The sequence below is a fragment of the Corapipo altera genome, unplaced genomic scaffold (genome assembly GCF_003945725.1).
Source record: "Corapipo altera isolate COAL_440 unplaced genomic scaffold, ASM394572v1 67, whole genome shotgun sequence".
Classification (NCBI taxonomy): Eukaryota; Metazoa; Chordata; class Aves; order Passeriformes; family Pipridae; genus Corapipo; species Corapipo altera.
In genome coordinates this window covers 4,507,684-4,528,942 of record NW_020884906.1, presented here as the reverse complement: position 1 = coordinate 4,528,942, position 21,259 = coordinate 4,507,684, and the positions used below count along the sequence as shown (strand labels likewise).

The window sequence follows — 21,259 nt, the reverse complement described above, 5'->3', positions numbered from 1 at the left end:
GAGTTCACCAAACTTTTGGTCCTGTAATTCTCAGTGTACTAAAAGTCCTGAAACATGGCTCAGGAGCTCTTGGTGTCTGTCCTCTGTGCAGACAACTAAAATCAGATGCATAATAGTCGCTCTCCAGCTCCTTCTACCTCAGGTATGCACTTCAGAGCAATGGTGTCGCAATGTCTAATGCAGCAGGTTTGGTGAATAAACTCTACTGGGATATAATGTGCTGACGGGAAATAGCAGGAGCCCAGTCTCAGGAAAGGTCTTTTGCTCATGCAGAAGGCACTGGTACTTAGCTGAGACAGTGGAGACTGCTTGGCAGGTTGCAATTACTTCTGCCAAGTGCACCAGGCTGTGTTCTGAACCTTTGCTTAATGGGGGCAGATCTGTTCTGAGTTATCAAAAATAAAATAAAACTGCCTCGGGTCACAGATATGACAGTATCTGTGAGTCTAATCAGGTTTCACCTTCAGCAGCAGGTTTTGCTTATTCATCCTACATAAATCTCAAAATGAGCTGAATTTCCTTCATAAAAAAACCACAAAATGGAATAAATCTCAGCTTTTAGTTTCCATGAACTCCAAGACAGAGTTACCACTCCAGCTGACTGCGTGTGCCAGGTATACTCTGTTAAGATAAGAGCTTCCTTCAGTGTATCTGTGGCAAAAAGACAAGTTATGAAATAAGATTCCACTTTGGAGTCTCTGGATCATGCTTTTTTGTGCTACAGCAAATTGGTTTTGCAGCACACACCGATAGACATCTAGAATAATATTCAATTAGGCTCATGGTTGCTGCTTACATTGCTGGGTAAGAACCAGTGATTGGGAACCTCTGTGTATGGTTCAATCTGCATTAATTAATTTCTCCTGCAGAATATATGCACCTGCCTGTTCTTCCTTTGGGATCTCCATATGAAATAAAGCTATTATGCAGGTAAACAAAGGAGATAAAGGATGACCTTTAACTTTGACACAATAGCATGAAGTATTTGTGATTTGCCATCTGTCGTAACTGATCCCTTCTAACAGTGATATGCTGAGCAAGAGGCTGAAAGGAGGGAACAGCCAGAGAAAGAAAAATGTTGTAGGGGAGTGGGAACAACCTTCTGGCTTGTCAGGGCAGGGGGACCCATGCTGACACCTGAAAACTTGGTAAAGAGTTGATTCTGCAAGTGGCTCCATGGAAATGACGATGCAAGGAAGTAGCTCTTTATTAGGAGAGAGGAAGAAAAGGAAAAGAGGAAGGAAAAAGGGTCAAAGAACAGCATCAGCTCTTTGTACGATTGTTTAGGTTTTCTATTGTTTCATACACACATAATCTCAAGTTGTTTGTTCTCACCATTGGGTAACAAAATGGTATATCTTACCTGCTATAATGGAAAATATAGATAGTTTTCTCACAGCCATGCTTCATTAATATGTATGGAAAACCTAAAATGGTATTCAGCCATGAGGTGGGGAAAGTACAGAATTGCTTTGGATTACAATAATTTCAGCAAAGCACCTAATTTATATATTAAGCTTGCTTAATGGATTTGTATTGCCTTGCTCTTTGATCTGAAGAAAAAGGTGGTGACTAATTTATCAAATAAAAAAGCCTCCCCTAGCCCAGCCCACAATCTGCCCTGTAATTTAAATTTTTTTTTAAGAGATGCCGTTTCCAGGCAGAAGAACTGGTTCCTAAAGCTTCCTTCTAATATTACAAATGTATTTTTGTGAGGTACACTCTGGGGAAAGACATAATAATGAAGGAATGCAATTCTACAGACAAATGTTCCAGCTCTCTGCCTTCTTCACTAAAGACACTCATTTCAGCTAAATGCCAAAAGGCATTTAGCTGTAGCATTTGTCAGTGGAATAGGGCTGGCTTTAGGTTTCCCTCCTGATTTACAATTGAGTGTTTATTGGGTTTACTGTACTGTAGCAGGTTTTGTTAACCTCTAAAAAAAACACGACCAGCTTGTGCATTAATCACAAGGATGATACATGTCACAGCAAACTGGGTTGGTGTGGGACCTCTGTGCCTCGCCAGACTTTGTGGGAAGGATACCGGTTGCTCCCTGAGGGGCAGGAATCATGCACTGGTGGCTTTGGGCTGGGGTCTAGGTAACTTGTGTCCAGCTCCTGGCTCTTGAGATGCTTTCTTGTGAGATGTGTGGTCTATTTCTCCGTGCCTTTATTTTGCAGCCAAAAGAGGGGGTAAAAGCTGCATCATGTTGGTTTACGGGAGGTGGGTGAGCTGCTCTAGAGTCACCTGTCTAAGGAGGATTTAGGTCACCAGGGTGTTGTTTAAAGTATAATATTGGGAACTTCATGCCTGGAGTTCCTCACTTGATTTGTACCTATCGGGGTCATTCCTCAGTAATCCCTGCTTCTGGTCACATCCACAGGTAACAGCAGTGTTTGCAGTCACAGCTCTGTCAAGACTTTTGACACATCTGCCGTTCACATTTCCCCCCATTTGTCCGAAGCAACCAGTTGTCAAACATTTACTATGGCTGTGTGCAGCCTTTATTCATATTTAAATAAAGCCATTATCCTGGCCTACAGTTTCAGTGGTTTTCAGCTCTTCCTCTTGAGTATTTCTCTCAGTAGTGCCATCTAATCAGCTTTAGGTTTTAATTAAACAGCTGTCATTTGCTTCCTAGTTCTGTTGTGACCTGATGTTGTATTAAATTTTAATTTAGCCTCGCCTGCATAAGAAGTAGATTCCTTCAGACAACAAAGAAATGCTATTAGCAGGTTACAGTTGTAATTAAGAAGAGCTCTGCTGAAATGCTTATGCATTCAGGTACCAAGAAAGAGCTGGAGATAAACACTCACATTATTATTATTCATGGATGGAACCTGTGATATGAGTGTGTAGCTTCCACCCAGGCTGCTGAGTTGAAGGTTTTGGTCAAGATCTGGCAGCTGAAACCTTCAACAATAGAAATGGGGAAGGATTCCCAGTTTTCCACCTGGGACCTTGAAGTGTCCACAGTTGGAGTTTTGTGCTGGTGGTCCCTGTTTGGAGTTCCTGATGTTTCACTTATGCTGTGCCGACATGGGAGGACATACCTGTGTAAATCCCCTCCTTACATTTGAGATGCTGTTAGTAATGACCAGCACAGGTATCTAAAGTTCGGTAACTTTTTTTCCTGCAGTAAACCCTACCATGGAAATACAGACCAAGCCTAACAGAATTGAGATGAAATGCTGTTAGTTGTTGAAGATGCACTAAAAAGTCTGTTTATAAATTTAATGGACAGTCAATTAGTTCATATTTCTTCCTCAGAAGAAATACATTTTTTCAGTCTCTAAATAGCTGGCTCTTAAAAAGGTCTTTACAGCCTATTATATTTGTGTAACACTCACTCCAGGCATCAGGCATCTGAAATATTGATTTCTATAGTGGAATTGCTTGCAGTGAAGTGCAGTTTTTGTGAGGCAGCACCAGCTAATTAGCATGGTGGGTTCCTGTACACACTGGGAAACGGAGAAGGTTCAGGACAGTTCTTGTGCTTTTACTCGTCTCATGCTCATCTTCACAGGGAGTTATGAAAGGAATGCAAATGTCTTTATAAACTTTGCATTATCCTTCAGCACATCAAAGTCAGACTTCAGCTTTGGTAGCTAAACAGTACTTAGGGTTCAAAGGTGGTAGAGATTTTTTATCATTTGTCACACATGCTGGTCAACATGTGGGTGACAGAGCAAACAGCACAAAAACCAAAGGAGAAGTTGCTTCAGGTCTTTTGAGAACCTGGTTCCAAGTCCACTGAAGTCCAATGAGTTGGTAGGGCTTTGGACCAGACTGTAATTGCATACAAGTGCTGCCTGCCTGACCTGGAGGAGTTTCTGTGCTAACAGAGTGTGTTTGGAAGTGGCATTAGTCATGTGTTCATTGTTTGTGACCTTGGGCAAAATAGTGTTTCCCCAGATGCCCTGAAGAAGACTGTCTGTTGTTGGAGAATGGCTTAGAAATAACATACTGGCAAACAGGTCCTTGAGACCCTTTTGACACAGGACCACCAGGTCTTCATCAAATATCTGGTATGTGTTCATACTGGATTGATGGCTTAGGATATATGGAATATTTGCAGTTGGTTTGGTGAAATCTAACTATCTCTTCTCTGACATGCTTGTGGATGAATTACCCTCAGTTTCTCTTTGTCTGTCTTATACAACCTTTTTCCACCTGAGGTGCATCTAAGTGTTTTCTTTCACCTGGCAATGCATTTTCTTCTTAGCCCTTTTCAGATCTGTCTTTGCAAAGGTTTTACAGTCATTCTTTCACACTTCCACTTCTGTCACATACTTCTCTCTTTCCCAGTGTCCCTCTCTCATGGATGGCAGCTGGTTATAAATGAGCCCATTCAGCATAAACAAAAACTAGACAGTCATTTACTGCGTGAAACATCTGGTTTGTGCCTGGCAGAGAACAGAACAAAGAAGGTATATTTATTTCATGAGGTATTATTCAGAAAAGCATCTTTTTTTTCAGGATGACTCTTAAATCACATTGAAGTCTAAGTGTCGAGTTGAGCACATCCTCTTAGTGCTGTTCTGATCAGAAATGGACTCGAGTGTGTGCTTCAGTGCTTTTCTGGAACATGGCTGCCCATAAACCTCTGGTAGACTCTATTAGTTAGCTGGCACTAGTGTTATTAGTACTTCAGCTCATTTAATTCAGGGCGCTTTTTGTAGAAGTTTCTGAATATTGATTAATAATACATCTTAGTTGCAAGTATTTATTGGTCTTCTCCAGCTGTCCTTAGCTTGTGGTCAATGCCCATTATTCTCCATCAATCTAGCAGCAGAGCAAATGATAGTGAATATATCTCCCTGTGCAAGCTGCCATCAAATTTTTCACTAAAATCCATTTCTTCTTCCACCAATTCTAATAATGGAATTTAAAGTTAGATTAGTTTGAAGCAACTTTTTTTTTTCTCCCCCCTCAACTGGCAAGCAATTAGTTTTATGGAAGTTGAAAAATGAAAAGTGGATTGATTCAAAGCAGTATTTCCTATTGCAGGATTTTCGAGACGGCCAGAATGAATCTCTGTGAAATCCCAGATCATTCCTTGCCCAGCATGTGTGTCAAGTTTTGGGCTGGCAGTAAGCACTGCTTATGCAGAGACAAGCTGCTCCCCTCCAGTCTGCATACCTGCTTACACAAGGCAGGGACCTCTGAAGCAACTCATTTGGAGTAATTAATCAAACTGCAGCCATACTGAGACACAGAGGAAGGCTGTGTTAATGGAGTCATTAGAGTGCCAGCACTGTGAATTCATCAGGACTAGAGATAAATGTGGTAAAGCATCTCTAGGTGGGATTTTGATGGGGAAAGATTAAAAAAAACACCTGTGTATGGAGGCATAGTTTTTCTCCTCATATATTTTATGTTTCAAAAAGGGAAATTGGTCAACTCACAGCACTGTCAGCTGGAACAGTGAAGAAGAAATGCTGTTATTGTAATGCTTGATTATCACCTCCCAAATAACTGGTATGACTTGGGGCAAAGGAGTGGGAGGAGTCGCTGACAGCCTGGAGATCCTATCGGAGTAGTGCTGTGGTTCTCCTGAGCTGCAGACAGGCCTCCGTGCCTCATTGCATCACAGATTTCGTTGCCACTGCAGCCAAACCTGTAAATGAGCTCAGAAAGAAGAAATCCATGTTCGTCAAAACCAAAACTTGACTGTCCACAGGCAACTTTTGGCTTAGAAAGTTGCTAAACCATTGACTACAGGGAGATCGAAGGGTGTATGCAAGGGAGGGTCCCACCTCTGAGCCTGTCCCCATCAGAGGCAGGGTTGGTTCATTCTTGTGGTTCTGTGCTTCTCTAACACCCATCCTCCCTTTGTCTGTGCATGCAGGACACAGAGGTCCTCAACACAGCCATTCTGACGGGCAGAATGGTGTCAGTTCCAGTCAAGGTCGTTGCCGTGCAGGAGGACGGGTCTGTGGTGGACGTTTCAGACTCCATCGAGTGCAAATCAGCTGATGAAGATGTCATAAAGGTAAGGCACCATCTGAGGTGGAGGACAGAGTTCTCACCCTTCTCTCCTCCACCACCACCATACTGGGACCTGGCTCACATTTGGGATTTTCCATCAGGCAGTTGTTTTACAGGGATGGCTGTTTCTGTGGTGGGCGGTGGTACCCACTGTGTGCTGGGGAGGGTCTTCGAGGTCATGCAGGGTTAGCACATTTCAACAGACTGATGCAGAGTTGTTTGACCTGCTCTGTTCCATGTGGAAGAAAGGGCCAGGGGTACTAAAAGAGCTGTCCCAGTCTTTCTTTGCTGGCCAGTCAGTGCTGATGAGAAAGAGCGTGTAGCTGATATATTGCATTTAGGAAAGATCTACTCTTTCCAAAGGGGTCTTTGTTCTTGCTGCTTGGATTTACTGCATCCATTATTTCCCAGCAATAATGTAGTATTTTGTAACAGTATACAGGGTGATTTCCTCCATGTTTCTATCTGTATCACCTGTTTCCAGTCAGGAGTTTCTTATAATTAAAGATACTGAACGGTGCCAAAATCTGGAGAAGCATGACAGAGAATAGAAAATAACAACCACGTTGCAAAAGTTCTTAAAACAAGAGTTGGGAGCTTTTAAACAATTTTGCGATTTGTTTGTTTCTTTGGGTTTTTGTAAATGTTATTTTCAGCTGGTTCTGCCTCCCTGACATTGAGATGAAAATAGCATTAATGGACTTTATCATGACACTGACTGCCTGACTTCTGACACCATTACATGGCTTTCAGCTTTTAGCTCATTATTATTTCTAGGCATAAAAGAGGTACTTTTGAATATCTTTAATAGGTTAACTTGTTTTATTATGTGGTATGGGAGTGTCTTTGTTTTAAATGAACTTAAGAATTGACTACAGTGAGTTCTGTATGGGATGATGGGTTTTTTGGTATTATTTATGGGTTCTATATTTTTCCTTCTATATCAGATAGGGAAAGAAAAAATCCCATTTTCTTTTTCTGGAAACCAAATTTCTTTGAAGATCCTTACCAGAGGAACATGGATGAATATCTTTCTTTATGACTAACATAATTAGTTGTCAAATAAACAAACTGTCTTGATAAATGTTGTTATTCATTTTTTTGCTGGGTGGCACATAGCTATTATCTGACTAGTGGCTATTATCTATCAGTTGATAAATATGAACAGTGACTTGTTCATATTATAAACTCAAGCAACAAGTTATATATCATCAAGATATTACTGAGACTATCTTTTCTTTTCACTTCAGAAAAACAGATCCAGATCTAAAAAACGGTGTATGGGGACTTTTGTTTCTATTGATTGAGTTTGTAGTATTTCTAGGACTTGCTGCAGTTAGAGAATACCTCTTTTGGCTGAACCAGATAGGAAAAGGTCAGGAAAAATACTCCCATTCCTCTTTGATTAGTAGAATTAATATCTGCAGATTGTGGAGAGATGCTGCCTTTCAGAGCACTGCCTCTTTAAAGCCCATTTTGGTCAATCAGCAGTTGTCCTTATGGGTATCCTGTCAAGGCTGGACATAAAATTGTTCTGGTTCCCAAATTTAACAGGTCCACTACAGCTGGCGACTAAATAAGTCTTGTCATGACCTCTTTGAGCAGAGACAAGATTTCCAGTTGCAGTTGTGGATTTATGCACTTTAATACAGCAAAGCTCTTGCCCTTTGACCATCTTTCCTTTTCTCTTTTTCAAAACGTTGTCCATCTCGGTGGAATTAGATCTGCTCCAAAGCACCCTCAGGCTGGTGAGTGTCTTCCCATTCCTGGATAGAGCAGACCAAAACATAGACCTGCACAGTTTTCATAAGATTTGCACAATAAATTTGCCAGGTTTTTTTGGTAGTGACTAAGTTGGTATAAATCAGGTCTTTATTTGACTGCTTTGCGAAATTATTTGGGCATCAAACCCCTGGCAGTGGAGAATGTCTCTGGGACCCTTTCCCAGACCTGGTACCTGTCTCTCTTATATTTTGACTTAATGAACAAAAACAAGAGGTCTGATTGTGGTCTTCACTGACTAGATATTGCCTCAACCTGGTGATATATAATGGGAGTAATGTTATTTTTCTGAAAATTGCAGCGTACTTTTAATGGATTTCAGTCACAAATTACTGAGAGGTGCTCTCAGACTGAATGCTGTTCAGGCATAATTTTTTAACTGCAAATATATGTATTGGTTGCAAGATTGAATCCATAACAATTAATTAGCTGAGTTAAAATTTAGTACGGGGTTTATGTGCCTATATTTTTTCAGAAAAATGCATATTCCATTTACAAGCCCCTTTGGTAAAGTCAATATTGACTTTGCTTCTGAATTGGTGCTGCCTTTTCTATATAGGTTGTACTGCTAAACCCTCTAATCAGAGTTGTCAGGCATTTTGGATCTAATTACCCAATCTTAAGCTTCTTTTCACTGTTAATTCTGCTTTTATTGTTTCTTTGTAATTGGAGAGATATTCATATTCTTTTGGGCAGAATAGAGTGTTGCATTCTTAACCTTTTATTCCTGTTTAATAGCTAATGATTTAATAGACAATTAATGAGACAATTCTTTGATCACTGCTCTAACATCATTATTTTCAATTAAGACAAAATGAATTGAAGCTAGTTTAAATAAAAACAGACTTTGGCCCAGGCTATTAGGAATTTATACAACATGTGCTTCTCTTAGCAGCTACCTTGGTACCACATTGATACTGCTCAGAGATGGTCAAATAGATATGTGAGGTACAAGTGATTTATTTGTAGGCAAGAGATGTGAATCATTCCTATTCTAAACCATATATTCCCTCAGTCTAACAGTTTAATGGCTTCCCAACAAGACAATATTTCAGTCCAGTTTTTTCAAGGCCCACTAATTAGTGATAAATATAATAAAACACACCTAGTTCCTTTTTGACCTTGCATTTTCCAGCCTTAGCATGATGTGATCCTGAAAGGAATCTCACAGGTGAATTTGCTTAAGTTCATCTACAATCCCTGATCCCTACAACTGCTGATCCCTGCAGCTGGACATAGGTCATAATACTGACCAACCATTCCACTGGAACCAGCTTCCCTCTAGAATATTTTGATGGAAGCATCACTGTAAGTCAATGAAACTCTTGCGCTTATTCCGTTATTGAAATTTAATGGTGTTGGCATTTGAGGGAAAAGATTTGCTTTATGATTAAGGCACTGAAATGCTTCTCAGCATTAATTTCCATATCTCTTGCTGATTTGCTGTGTGACTATGGGTAAATCACTCATTCCCCTTGGAATCTCACTTCCTTATCTGCTAACAAGGCAGAGAAATACATCCTTTTCCCAGCTTTAACCTGCATTATACCATTTCTGAAGCTTCTGTTGACTCTGAATGGACAAAAACCTTATTCCCACTAAGAGTCCCATTAACTTCAGTGGTCTTCTGCCACAAACTCACTGGAAGGACTTCTCTCCCAGTGTTCTGCTTTTCCTGCAAACCATAAACAAATAAATCGGGTTGCAAAGCTGAAAAGAAAGAAGTGGTAGAAACTTGACTGAAGTCGACTACCAAAGGTTTATTACAGAAGGAATTATAACCTGAGAGGCTTTGGCACAGTCAGTCTTTAGTTAGAAGCTCCAAGCAAGATTGATGCACTCCTTTTTCCTCCCCATAAAAGTGCCTTTAAAAGCCTGAACTGTAGTAATTTCACATGAAGGAAAATTCTGAAAACATTGTAGTTCCATGGTAGTCGTAAACATCACCATCAACATCAAGTGAAGAAGTTCTAATGAGGACAACTTCCTAGTCCAAATGTTTATCTCAGTAGTGTTCAAATGAAAGTGAGACAGCTGTCCAATTAATTCATTCTTAGATTAGTCATATTTTCATGTCCTTTGCAAGTCACTCAGAAAGTGACTGATCATTCCAATTAATCTCTGCAGTCATTCAAATGGCTTCCATGGAGATTCACTGTGGACTAATTTAGCCTAATTTTTTTTGGTAGCAGAAAGGGCCCTCAGTTGAACAGAAGGGAAGTCACAGGGCCCCGTCCTGCCCATTTCTGCCCACACATGAAGTCCAACAGAAACAGGCTCACTGTGCCCAGGCAGAGCCAAACACTGAGAGCCACAGTGTTCAATAATATCCCATGAACTCCATCTGTGCTAGAATGCACTTTTCGTGTTACCTTGCTAGAGGAAAGCTCTTCAGTGAATTATTTTTCACCTTTTCATAATTTCCTGTCTAATTATAATGAAAATAAAATTCAGACCATTCCTGCCCCCTACTTTTCTAACACAAACCTTATCTTGAACTCTATAATTCATGGTAAAACAAGAGAAGACCTAATTTTCCTGGCAGTAGCTAGCCAGGCTTTATCTAAATGTGCAGTAAAAACAGTTTAACAAAGGCAGGAAAGGTAATAGCTGAAATAGATTGAATCTGCAGAGGGCTCTTCCCTCTTCCAGACAAAAAGCAGATGAGCACTGAGGACCTCATTCAACAGCCCTGGGCACAGTGATCTCCAACCCCAGCACAATAACTGCTACAAGGAACCATGGGGAAAACACAAATAGGGAAATGGATGGATAATGCACTTCTCCAGTTTAGATGATACTGAATTTTTGGGAACAATTCCTTGCTGCAGACTCACAGCACACTCTTAGGACAATTTACAGAAAGAAGTGCCTGCCTGGAGTTGTTAAAAACAACTATTTGTGCAGCAGCTCTGAAAACAAAACTAGAGCTTGTAATTTGCAAGTTCTGCAGCTGCTTTGCCATTAAAGTATGTGATCAAGAATGTAATGGACTTGTACATAAAGTAGAGCTAATCTTTGTTCTCCATCTATCATATTTTTGAGTACCTTTCACTGTATTACCTAAGAGCTTTATTTTGTGGTCACTCACACAGAAATGAGCTCCCACCAGGAGTCCAAACTCTTTCTGGAAGCAGTGCAAATCCTCTCTACTTGTTTATATGATGGATTTACTTTGGTGCCACTTGGTTTGTTGCACAATTCATTTTGAACTAGATCTTATTTTTTAAGTGATTTTTTTCTTCAGTGCTGGTGAATGGTTCAAGGTTGACAGCCCTGGAGGCTTAACCTCTCCATCTTGCCCCAGAGCAGGGGACAGGTTTGGGCTGTGGCAGCAGCTGTGCAGATAGAAAGCTTTTGAAGTGCAAGTGTTTAATTCGGTGAGTCCATCTCCCTGTTCATGCTGTCCTTTTAATCTCACCTGATTAGTGCCAGTGAGTCAGTGTCATCAGCTCCATGAAATCAGCAGTTAACAACCACAAGTCACTGTCAGCTTCATCCCCATCTGTCTTTGGGAGCTGGGAGGTAACGGGCTCTGCAGTCCATTACAAAGCCCCTGAAATAATGACTCCCCTGATGCCTGGCAGAGGCAAGAGGTTTGTGGCAGGGAAGCATTCCTCTGAATGGAAGGAGTACTCAGGAGGTAAGGAGCTTGCTCAGGACTGAAAAGGTCTGGTTTACCTCTCTCTACCTTACTCCAGACCTCCTCCAAGAAGCTGCTGTCTCTGCCTCAGTAGTGATGGCAGGGATACTTCTGTCCCAGTAGGATTTATTGGCAAGAAACAGTTCTCCTGCCTTAACATCTTGTCTTTTGTATCTGTAGACAGATAAGCCTAAGTTAGAGCAATAATGAGTTATCATTGAGCTGCTTGCAATCCATTAAACTAATTTATGAGTTTCTTAAATTTCTAGTTATTTTGGCCAAAAAAACCACTCTCTCTGTCCCCATACAAAGTTCATCTTTATGAGTCATAAGAGGTGAGCAGGAGAGTACATCAGATCCCTCTACAATATGTCAAGTGTTGAATTAAGGATTTTGCTTTTCGTTGACGTATCAGAGGTTCTGACATACAGGTCACCAGATTCTGCTAATTAGTTTTCTAGCTTGACAAAGTATGATCAGAACAAAGTACCATAGCCACTTACTGCATATTAAAGATTTATCTTGAAAAGCACTCTAGTTACTCAGCAACAGGTTGAAATCTATATTGTTTTAGGATGGTGCCAAGCTAAAACTTTGGGTCTAGAATCATATTTGCACACAAACCAGCTCCGTGTATAGCAATAATGGTGCCAACGAGGCAGCCTCACAAAATCACATATTGGAGAATTAATATTCTGTATACAGTACACATTGTACACAGTTTATAGCAAAATATATGTGTGTGCCTTCCTGAAGCTATTTTTAAACACACACGGTCTTCAAAGCCAGCTTGAGAAAACAGTGTTTTGTCTGGGAGAAGGATCCGTTAAGAACAGACCACGGCGACATGTGCAATTACACAGATTTCGGCAGAGATGCTTATGGTGTCTTCCAAGGCACCAGCTGCTACTTCAGAGGAAGAAAACAATTCTATGGCTTAGCATTTGGCTGCTCTGAGAGCAGAAATGCAAAGGGCATGGATCCCAGTCCTGGGAAACAATCATTAGCTGAACCACAGTATTGCTCAGGATAAACTCTGAATATTTTATACTAAGAAATGCACAGAGTAAACAACTCACTCCAGGCTCAACAAAAGCAAATGCAGCAATAAGTAGCTGTTGTTGAGAGAAAATGACAAACTTTTGGAGGCTTTTCCTCCAAATTTTGTAGGAAATAAACTCTGCTTTATAAACTTTAATGCAGCTGGCCATTTAAATATTCTAATTGTGGCTGCATGAACCTCATGGATTCTGAGGCTTTTATACCTCTTGAACTATCATTCTGGCTGGGCAAATTAATTCAGGTTCCCATTGTCATCAAAACTCCTGGGGGCAAAATGTGCTCTCAGCTAAAGTCATGAGAGTGTGTGACAGGCAGTGGAGTGATGGAGGTGTTACAGAGGGCAGAATTTGCTCCATGTGAAAGTTAAAACAACCATTAACTGTCAGCTACAGGATGAAAGAAAAGTCTTTACCTGCCACCCTCGTCCCTGATGTAGTGGTTGAGAGAGGTGGGAGTGGGCAGCACATGCTGCATTCTGGATGGCAGAGCATCACATTTTAACCCAGCAATAGTGGTTTGGGCACCAAAAATATATGTTAAAATGTACATACAGCACTAAATATTTCAAGCCACGGGTGGCTTTAGTTCCAGAGAACTTTGTTGGAGGCAGCTGGGCAGCGAAGGGCACACGTGGCAACCAAACCTTTGTGTTCCCCTCGCTCCGTGGGACACGGCTGGATTTTGAATGCAGGTTGAGTGTGTGTTTTTTGTGGTCTAACTTACCCACACCTGTGTTTTAGTAATGTGTTCTGAGATGCATTCTCTTGAGATACATAATTGGAGTTGAAGATGGAGACGATGAGGCTGACACGCCATCATCATTTTGAAGCACAGTTAATTTATTTGACAGAAGCACCTACTGTTGACAGTAACCAGCTCTCTTTATCCTCTGTGGGAGAAGGCAGGGTTTTTCCTGCTATGTTTTTAATTATTAATGTTTTTGCATTCTCATTATGTGGAATAGGAAATTAGAATAAAAACTAGTTTGGTGTTCTTCACAGGAAGAGAAACAAGAGGAGAAATGACATGTAGTTTGGCAGATCTGTACCTTTGTGCTTCAGGATTGGGGTGTATCTGGGATTTTGAGGGGAATGGGGAAAATCCAGCCTTAAAGAATTGTAGATAAATGCTGGATTATTGAATCAGGCAGCTCATTAAATAAGGATGAAAGAACAAAGTGAAGTTATAAATGGATTTCTTTTTCCATTTGCATGAAGTATGGAAGAATCACACTGGGATGTGGTTTTTCTCTTCTTTGATTCATTATGCACTCTAGTGAGAGGGTCCCTCAGCTTCAGCGGGAACAGTGACTTCAGGGTTAAATAAATGGCTGGATTTAGCATTTTGTTTTGTGTTGTCAGTTCTTAAGGTCTGATTTATACTAATGTCACTGTGCCATGACATTCACTCCCACATCAAAGGCTTCCTGGAATTGCTGGAGTTGTTTTTGTGAGTAGAACCAGGCTATTGAAACACGGTCCAGGTACATATTTAAAAATATAAAAAGTGTCAAACAGGGATGAAAACTTTAAAGTTTGCATTTGTTCAACAGGAAGTGAAAACTAAGTCCATCACCTCCACATTTTACAACTCCTCAGTAGGGCAGATTAGGAACTGTGTCAAAGTCAGACTATGTTATAGAGAGGTGTATGTGTCCCTGTGTATAAAGCTTATGTGATACTCATGACAGACATTGGAATGCTCGCTCCTGTTCTGTTTCTGTTCCCATAATAATTCTGCCCCGTTTACTGAGTGAGAGTGAAGACTACTCGTGTCAGAAGCATTGCAGGGTATGGCCTCCCAACAATGTAAAATACATTTTAGCAGCATTCTATCAGCAGATAATGAACTCTGCAGCTCCTTCAGGGGGAATTTCAGCCTGTTCCTGCTCGGGAGCACTGGTGATGTCCTGCAGGCTGAGCAACAGAGTCCTGCCCTGGGCTGGAGGGTCAAACCTCCCTCAGACATGAGCCTGGATCCAAAATCTGTGAGCCAGAGGAAAGCATGTATTGTAATAAGGAGTGGAATAAGGAGCAGAGAGGCATGAACTCTTGCAAGGGTGAGGAAGAGGCTGTAAAATGGTTGCATACTTCATTGAAAAAGATTTGGGCGTTTATTTGAGTTGTGTGCATTGACTGTGGAGTGCTGGCACTTTACTCAACCCTGCACTGGAGTGGTGTGGACACAGTGCCCACCCTGCAGCTCTCACAGCTGAGCAAGAGTTACACAGGGCTTGCTACAATATAGACATTCTGGGAGGTAATCCTTTACTGAGTTACTTGTGCAAACATCCAGCGCAGCCCAGCAGGGCGGAGGGGAACGGCATCACCCGGGGAGCCGAGATGGAGATTGCCCGGCAGGACTGCCAGCAAGGGGAGTCCTTTGTTTGAGAGGCATTGTCTGAAAAGATAAGTTCCTAGCAGGAAATGCTATCTCCTATTTATATACTTTATTTATTTGCTCTTTTCCAATTGCTGCTTCTGAGATTGCTGTTTGGATTTAATTTGCAGTCCCTCTCCAGTGGCTCTCAGCTTTTCTTCTGAAAACATAAGAGAAAATCCTTAAGACACACAGTTCTTCCTCAGATCTCTTACATTCAAAATTATCCACTGCAGAGCAAAATTAATGTATGCCCTTCCTTATTGTTTTCCTTCTTAATTCATTTCTTTCCATAAAGGCTCAGCAAGCACCAATTTTCCAAGTGAGTTTTTAATCGCTTGAGCTCAGCATGATTACTGTCTTCCAATCTAGTTGCCATTTGATGCAATCAGTATTTCAGAATACAATCATTTCAGGTTTTTTTCCCCCAAAACTGAGTGTTAGATGGCCAGCTGATAACACTTGCTGCAAAGAAACATAAAATACTTATAGTTCTGTGTGAAAATATAACGCATGATTGCGAGGTCCTCCCCAGCCAAGTGCATGAAGGTGATGTGAAACACTTTTGTAAGATGGGGCACAAAGAAATTTATTCTTCCAATGCTAAGAGCACAGGCTGGAGAGGCAGTGAGGGAAGGAAGGGGAAGATGGGAACGTAGCGTGCTGAAGTATTTCTTACTGCTGGAATGTTTGCTTTGAAAGGGCCTTTCAAGAGTACACGTTGCCAGGGGAGATTTTTTTCTCCACATCTTTTATTGCCACCCCACAAATAAAAGATTTCAATACACCCATACTGGAAATCTGCAGACTTAAATAGTCTCTGCCACACAGGAGCTGGAGACTTTTAGATTTCCCCAACCTGCAGTGAGTTTAGCATGAGAGATTATCAGTGTAAAATGAGAAAATCCTTCCTTGGAGTAAATGCTTCGTTGCTGTGTTTTTAAGCACATTTTGTGCGCTATAAATGCCAAGCAAACATTTTCAAAATTACTGAGTGAAGAACTCAGGAGCTGAGTACAAAAAACGAGGGCAAAGGAACACTGAAGCAAATAAAGGGTAGAAGGGAAACGGCGGCTGCAAATATGGGGCTGCATTCTTAGAGCAAACCGCCAGAATTCTGTCTCCTCCACACCTCCTTGCAGGCCATCCTGCAGCACCCCCACAGTTAACCTGCTCCTGCAGAGTACCAGGGATGGCTTTTTGTCTCTTTATGAGAGGCAACAGTGGGAGGAAACCACAGAGGTGCAGCTGAATCCTAAATAATTGCACTTAACCATGGTGAGATGGGGAAGATCCAGCCAGCACTGTTACAGTGGAGAGCTGAGATACTGGGAGGCTTCTCTTTTGTGCTGTTTATTGAATAAGGCAAAGGCCCATGGTGTATGGATGTTTCCCAGTATTTGCTGTGGATACCATGCCACTAGAACTATTTAAGTTGCAACTTGTTTGTTTTTTATGATGTTGTTGGTGAGTGTGGTTTTCTAAATTCTAGTAGACAGCCATTTGCTAAGATCTTCTGTTCTTACAAACTTGACAATGTGGCTCCTTTAATCATCTTTTGTTATTATTGATATTTTCATATTGTGTAACTAATTTTGCTGAGGAAAAATATATTACTGCCTACTTTGATCTCCTTAATTCTTATAAAAAGATGGCTCCAGCTTTGGCCCATTTGAAGAATACACAGATGGTTTTGTACAGGAGTGTCACTCCTTGGAGAAGGTTGATGACCTTGTCTGAGTCTGTGGGTCAGAGTGAGAAAAGATGCTGTTTAGTGAGGCTGCTGCTGCCTATCTTTTGAATTATTTTTCGGTCTGTCACAGGGAGTTCAGCAAGCTCAAGGAAAAGCCTGAGGTACCTGAAAATGAAGGTGATTCTAAATAAAGAAGGCTAGGATGAGACTGACAGGCAAGAATAGAACTAAGGGAAAAAACATAAGGTATCCTGAAAAGCAGAAGTCTGACTGGAGCAGCTCATCCCTTCCCAATTCCCTAACTCAGTGCAGGATGTTGGTGCAATCTTTCCTAAATCCTTGGCTGTGGTTACAGCCACTGTGTGTGTGCTGCTCTCTAAGAAGACAGAGGAGATGCCCATGAGTGCAATCTGTCATAACTGGGGTGGCTTTTTTACTTCATGAGAATGAACCCTTTGTACCAAACCTTTTCTATGGCTTCTGAATTCTCTGGAAGTGCCACTGACAAGCGGGCGAGGTGCAACAGCAAAGTACAAGTGTGTTTTCTAGACAGCAGCCTGTTAAGCAGCACAGGCAACCAGGAGTGAGTTTTTGGTTATTCTAGTTTGAATAAAATATTTGCTGCATAATCCCCTTGAAGCTGAGTGCACAGCTAGAGATGAAGTGGACTATGGATTGGCAGAGCAGAACACATCTGCATGAGAATGGCCCTTAATGTTGAATCAATAAGTGCAGATGCCCTGCACTGAACATGAGTTCCCTGAGAACTGGTGACCTTCACCAGCTGCAGAGGCTGTCGTGTTGGGCAACAAGGAAGGCAGCAAAGTGGTAAAACCCAAACATCTCACTACCACAAAGAAGGGTGCTCTCTCAAGTTAAATCAATAGGGCTGCATCTATGACCTGCATAAAACACGAGACTTAATAGAGTTCTTTCAGTGAACAGAAGCTGAGAGCTTTGGTAGCTACAAACTGACTTCAGAGATGCCTGCTGGAGGGGATGTCATGCTATAAAGATAGAAATTATTGCCTTAAAACTTGTGAGCTTTTCCCTCCTTGAAAGTCTGGAGGTATTTACAGTTAAGAGCTCTGTCAGTGGTGAGAACCCTTGTCTCTTTTTTCTTGTTATCCTTTAGCAAACAGAAAATAAAGTGGACATATGGTGTTCCCTGGTACCTGCCACATGGACCAAAGTGATTTTGATGGAAAGACTCTTTTGGCTTTGTCAAAGATTGGTGCATGCATAGGAACGTGTTCCATGGGGATGTAGGGATCCCCCTCTCTTAAGCCCCCTTTGAAAGTCCTTCTGTGTGGAGAATAGAACAGACAGGGGAAGACATATAGCTAGAAGCTGTAAGAGCTTAGAGGGACAAAAATGAAAGGAGAGCTGAAAAGGGAAAACAGAAAGAAATACACGAAAGGGAAGAATATGAAATCTATCACAGAATAAGGTGAATGGACAGAAAAAAATCAATGGTTATTGGCATGCCCCTTCCAATGGCAAAGGCTTTTAAACAAATCTGTATTTCCTGAGGCCCTTACCAGAGGCTTTTAGGGAAGATATCTGAGTGATTAGGCAGATGTGGCATCATTAAAGGAGTAATGATCCAGACAAGCAACCTGTCCTGGTTTGCTCATCCTTTGTTACAGTGCTGGTCGAATTACTTCCTGTTAAGGCCATAATACACCTGTAGGCTTTGTGGTTAGGAAAGAGAACTCATAACTTCTAGGAAAAGAGCCAGATTCGTATGTTTTCTGATTCCAGGGATATGTTTTTATTTTGTACATAGCTTTTACATATACTTCTCTTGTGATGAAATGAACTGGTCTAATTTTAAGAGAAGATAGGAACCTTTTTCCACTGCTCCCAGGTTTTTATGTTCTCTCACTCTGGCATGTTTTTCTGTATCTACACAGCCCGAAGGGAAGATGTCAAAAAACAAACTAAAAGAGAAAAATCCCAAATTACAACAGAAGACTTATGGCAGTACTCTGCAGTTTGTCACTTATCTTTCATGCATGAGTTGGAACGGTTGTTTTTGTCCAGATTCAATGGGGTAACGGAAGAACTTTACAGATCTGTCTTGGCATTCAGACAGAGTTCATCCAAGTCCATGCACTGGGGCTGTAGATGGGAGAAGGACTGATGGATAGGAAGAACAACTCATTTGTAGCTGGATTTTAACAGGCTCTTATTTGGTGAGAAAGAAGCCCAGTCCACCTGTGTCGTATGGATTTCAAAGCAAAGATGATGCACAGTGAAGGAGTCAGGTAGCTCTGCACTGATTTTTCTGGTAATTCAATCTCTGCCTTTAAGTGAAAGCCAATAGCAAAGTATTGATTTTCATAGGTCATGGTTTCTGAAGAGCTCTGTGAAAAAAGGTAAATCTTGTGTCATCCCAAATGTAGGCACTTTGACATTTGTTCTCACTGTGACTCGCAGGTTCTAAAAAGTTCTCCTCAAAAGGGAAAACTCTGTGGTCTGTTACGTGTTTTGCAGACCCTTGTAGCCCTTGGGTCTGCAGCCCCCAGCAGAACCTTTCTGCTGTGATGTCTGGGAGCTTTGGACATGACAACCCAATGCTTCCTAATGCAGAGCCACCTGCACATAAACCACAAACGACCTCCTGAGCCACACACGGTGTGTCCTCAGGGCTGCTCTTCTGTTTGAGGGCTTTGATGGGCTGTGTCCTTGGTAAAAGAAGGATTATGACAGTTAATTCTCTTTGTAAAATACATGGAGATGACTAGCAGAGAACCTCTAGAGAAGCATAAACACCGTTCCATGAGTTGGAATGTGTGACAGGCATGTGTCACGTGGAGCTGAATTGATGAATTTGGATAGCAGTGTGTAGGGAAAGATGTAATCCTGGGCAATGCCATTTCCTTAACACTGCCCTTTGCCCATGGTGCAAGACACTTAAAGGTCAAAAGCTCCAGCATGTTAATGAAAGAGGAAATAAAGGTGGGAGGGGTTAACAGATATCAGTGTCCCCTTACTCCTACTGGCCCTTTAGGTGGAGAACACATCGGTGCATGTCAATGAGAAAACATTTCCATCTTCAGTGCAGCATATTCACTGCTATCAATGCAGTAGCCAAACATTTGTGTTACAATTGCACCAGGCATTTGTAATTATGTACATATAATTGCATATATAATTATAAATATATGTAATTATAAATAATTATTTGAAATTATTAAAATATTCTGCTCCTCAGAGGCCAGGATGTGCTTCCTTCACCCTTGTTGGAGTTTGGATTTACTGACACAATGAAAGTTAAAGAAAAGACAGCAAAGGAGCTGAGGTCACCCTGAGCATTGTCCCCAAATGGGGCTGTTCTTGTAGGATTTGTTATGTTCCACTCACTGATCCTTCCTTTATCAGAGGGAAAATTCCCTCCTCTATTGCTCCAGGTGGAGGACACAGAGGCAGCTGATCAGATCAGATTTTCATTCTTGTCATTCTGGAGCGCACTGTAACCCCCCTGTGACACAGAACCAGTGCAGATGTGGTCCCTGTGGGAGTGACACAAGGGGGGCTTTGCCCCAGGGCACCATCTGGCTTGGTTGCCTCTGATCCCACAGAGGTTGCTCCCTTCACCCTTAAGCTTCCCTTGTTTCCACCTTGGATTTCTCCTCAACTGGTCTGGCAAGAAACCACAGCTCAGAGCAGGAAGACCTCTAGGTGTAGAGCATCAGAGACAGTGGGTTATAGAGTACAGTGGGAAGCTCCCAGACCCTTTACTGAATAGGGAGCTCTCTCCTAATGCTGATCATCTGTGCCACTGCATATTAGATCAATAAAACAGTCCTGGAGAAGGAAAGTTATTTTTTAGGTAAAGCCTCTTGACATCTTCCACAAATAATTTTATTGAAGCACTTGGCTGAATGGATGCAGTTTGAGGGCTGCTTTTGTTGTCTGTGTTGGCTGTCTGAATGTCCCTTTTTTGATTTTTTTACTAATTAATGAATTATTTGTTGCTCAGAGACTAAAAACTAGCTGGGAAGACTTATGAATGTTGATGCAGTAGTGTCTAGGCATAGGACCAGAGTTTTCTTTAAAAAATGAAAGTGTATTACTGTGCATTTAAGAGCTCTTTTTGGATTTTTTTCTATTTTCCTACTGATCCTTTAGGATAAGGATGGTGTGTCCTTGTATTATTGAGACAAGATTAAAGGCTAGATTAGTGTGGCAAATATTCATGACTTAAGACATTACTCTTAATACTGTTAAGCTCACAAGCTTTATTGCTTGTCTGTCTAGTCTTTTTCTGGGCTTTACAGTGCTGTTGTAGTTGCCATATATTCACAGGGAAGGGGGGCAGCTGTCCCCCAGGGGGAGAAGCAGCACACAGGGCTCCTTTGCTCTGTGGAGTAGACCAGGAGCAGCACAAGGACTTCATGGCCCTGTTGTGAGCATCCTCCTCTTTGCTCCACAGCATTTCTGTGCAGCTGGGAAGGGCTGAGTTGTCAGTGTCCTTCACAGGTTCTGCACACACTTAGTGTCCTGGAGCTTTTTGCACATTTGTGTCGTAGCAAATATAAAATATTTGCGGAGATGAGGAAATGTGGAGTTGATTTGCATTCTCCAGGAAGGTTGAGAAACCAACAGGAGCAGAAGAGCATTTTATATATATATATAACTATAGCTTCAGCAGTTACAACTGGTCTGCTGGTGTTTTTTTCAAGTACACAGTCTTTAGA

At 41.5% G+C, this 21,259-nt stretch overlaps 1 protein-coding gene across 6 annotated transcripts in view; it reads left to right on the top strand.

Annotated features, from left to right (window-relative positions):
- Window positions 1–21,259, top strand: part of LOC113951318 (transmembrane protein 132B-like) — a 230,497-nt gene that overhangs the window by 188,130 nt on the left and 21,108 nt on the right. For all 6 annotated transcript variants that reach the window (XM_027652173.1, XM_027652178.1, XM_027652176.1 and 3 more), the window contains one exon: window positions 5,855–5,998. In XM_027652173.1, coding sequence (XP_027507974.1) covers window positions 5,855–5,998 — 144 coding nt within the window. The remainder of the gene's footprint in view (window positions 1–5,854; window positions 5,999–21,259) is intronic.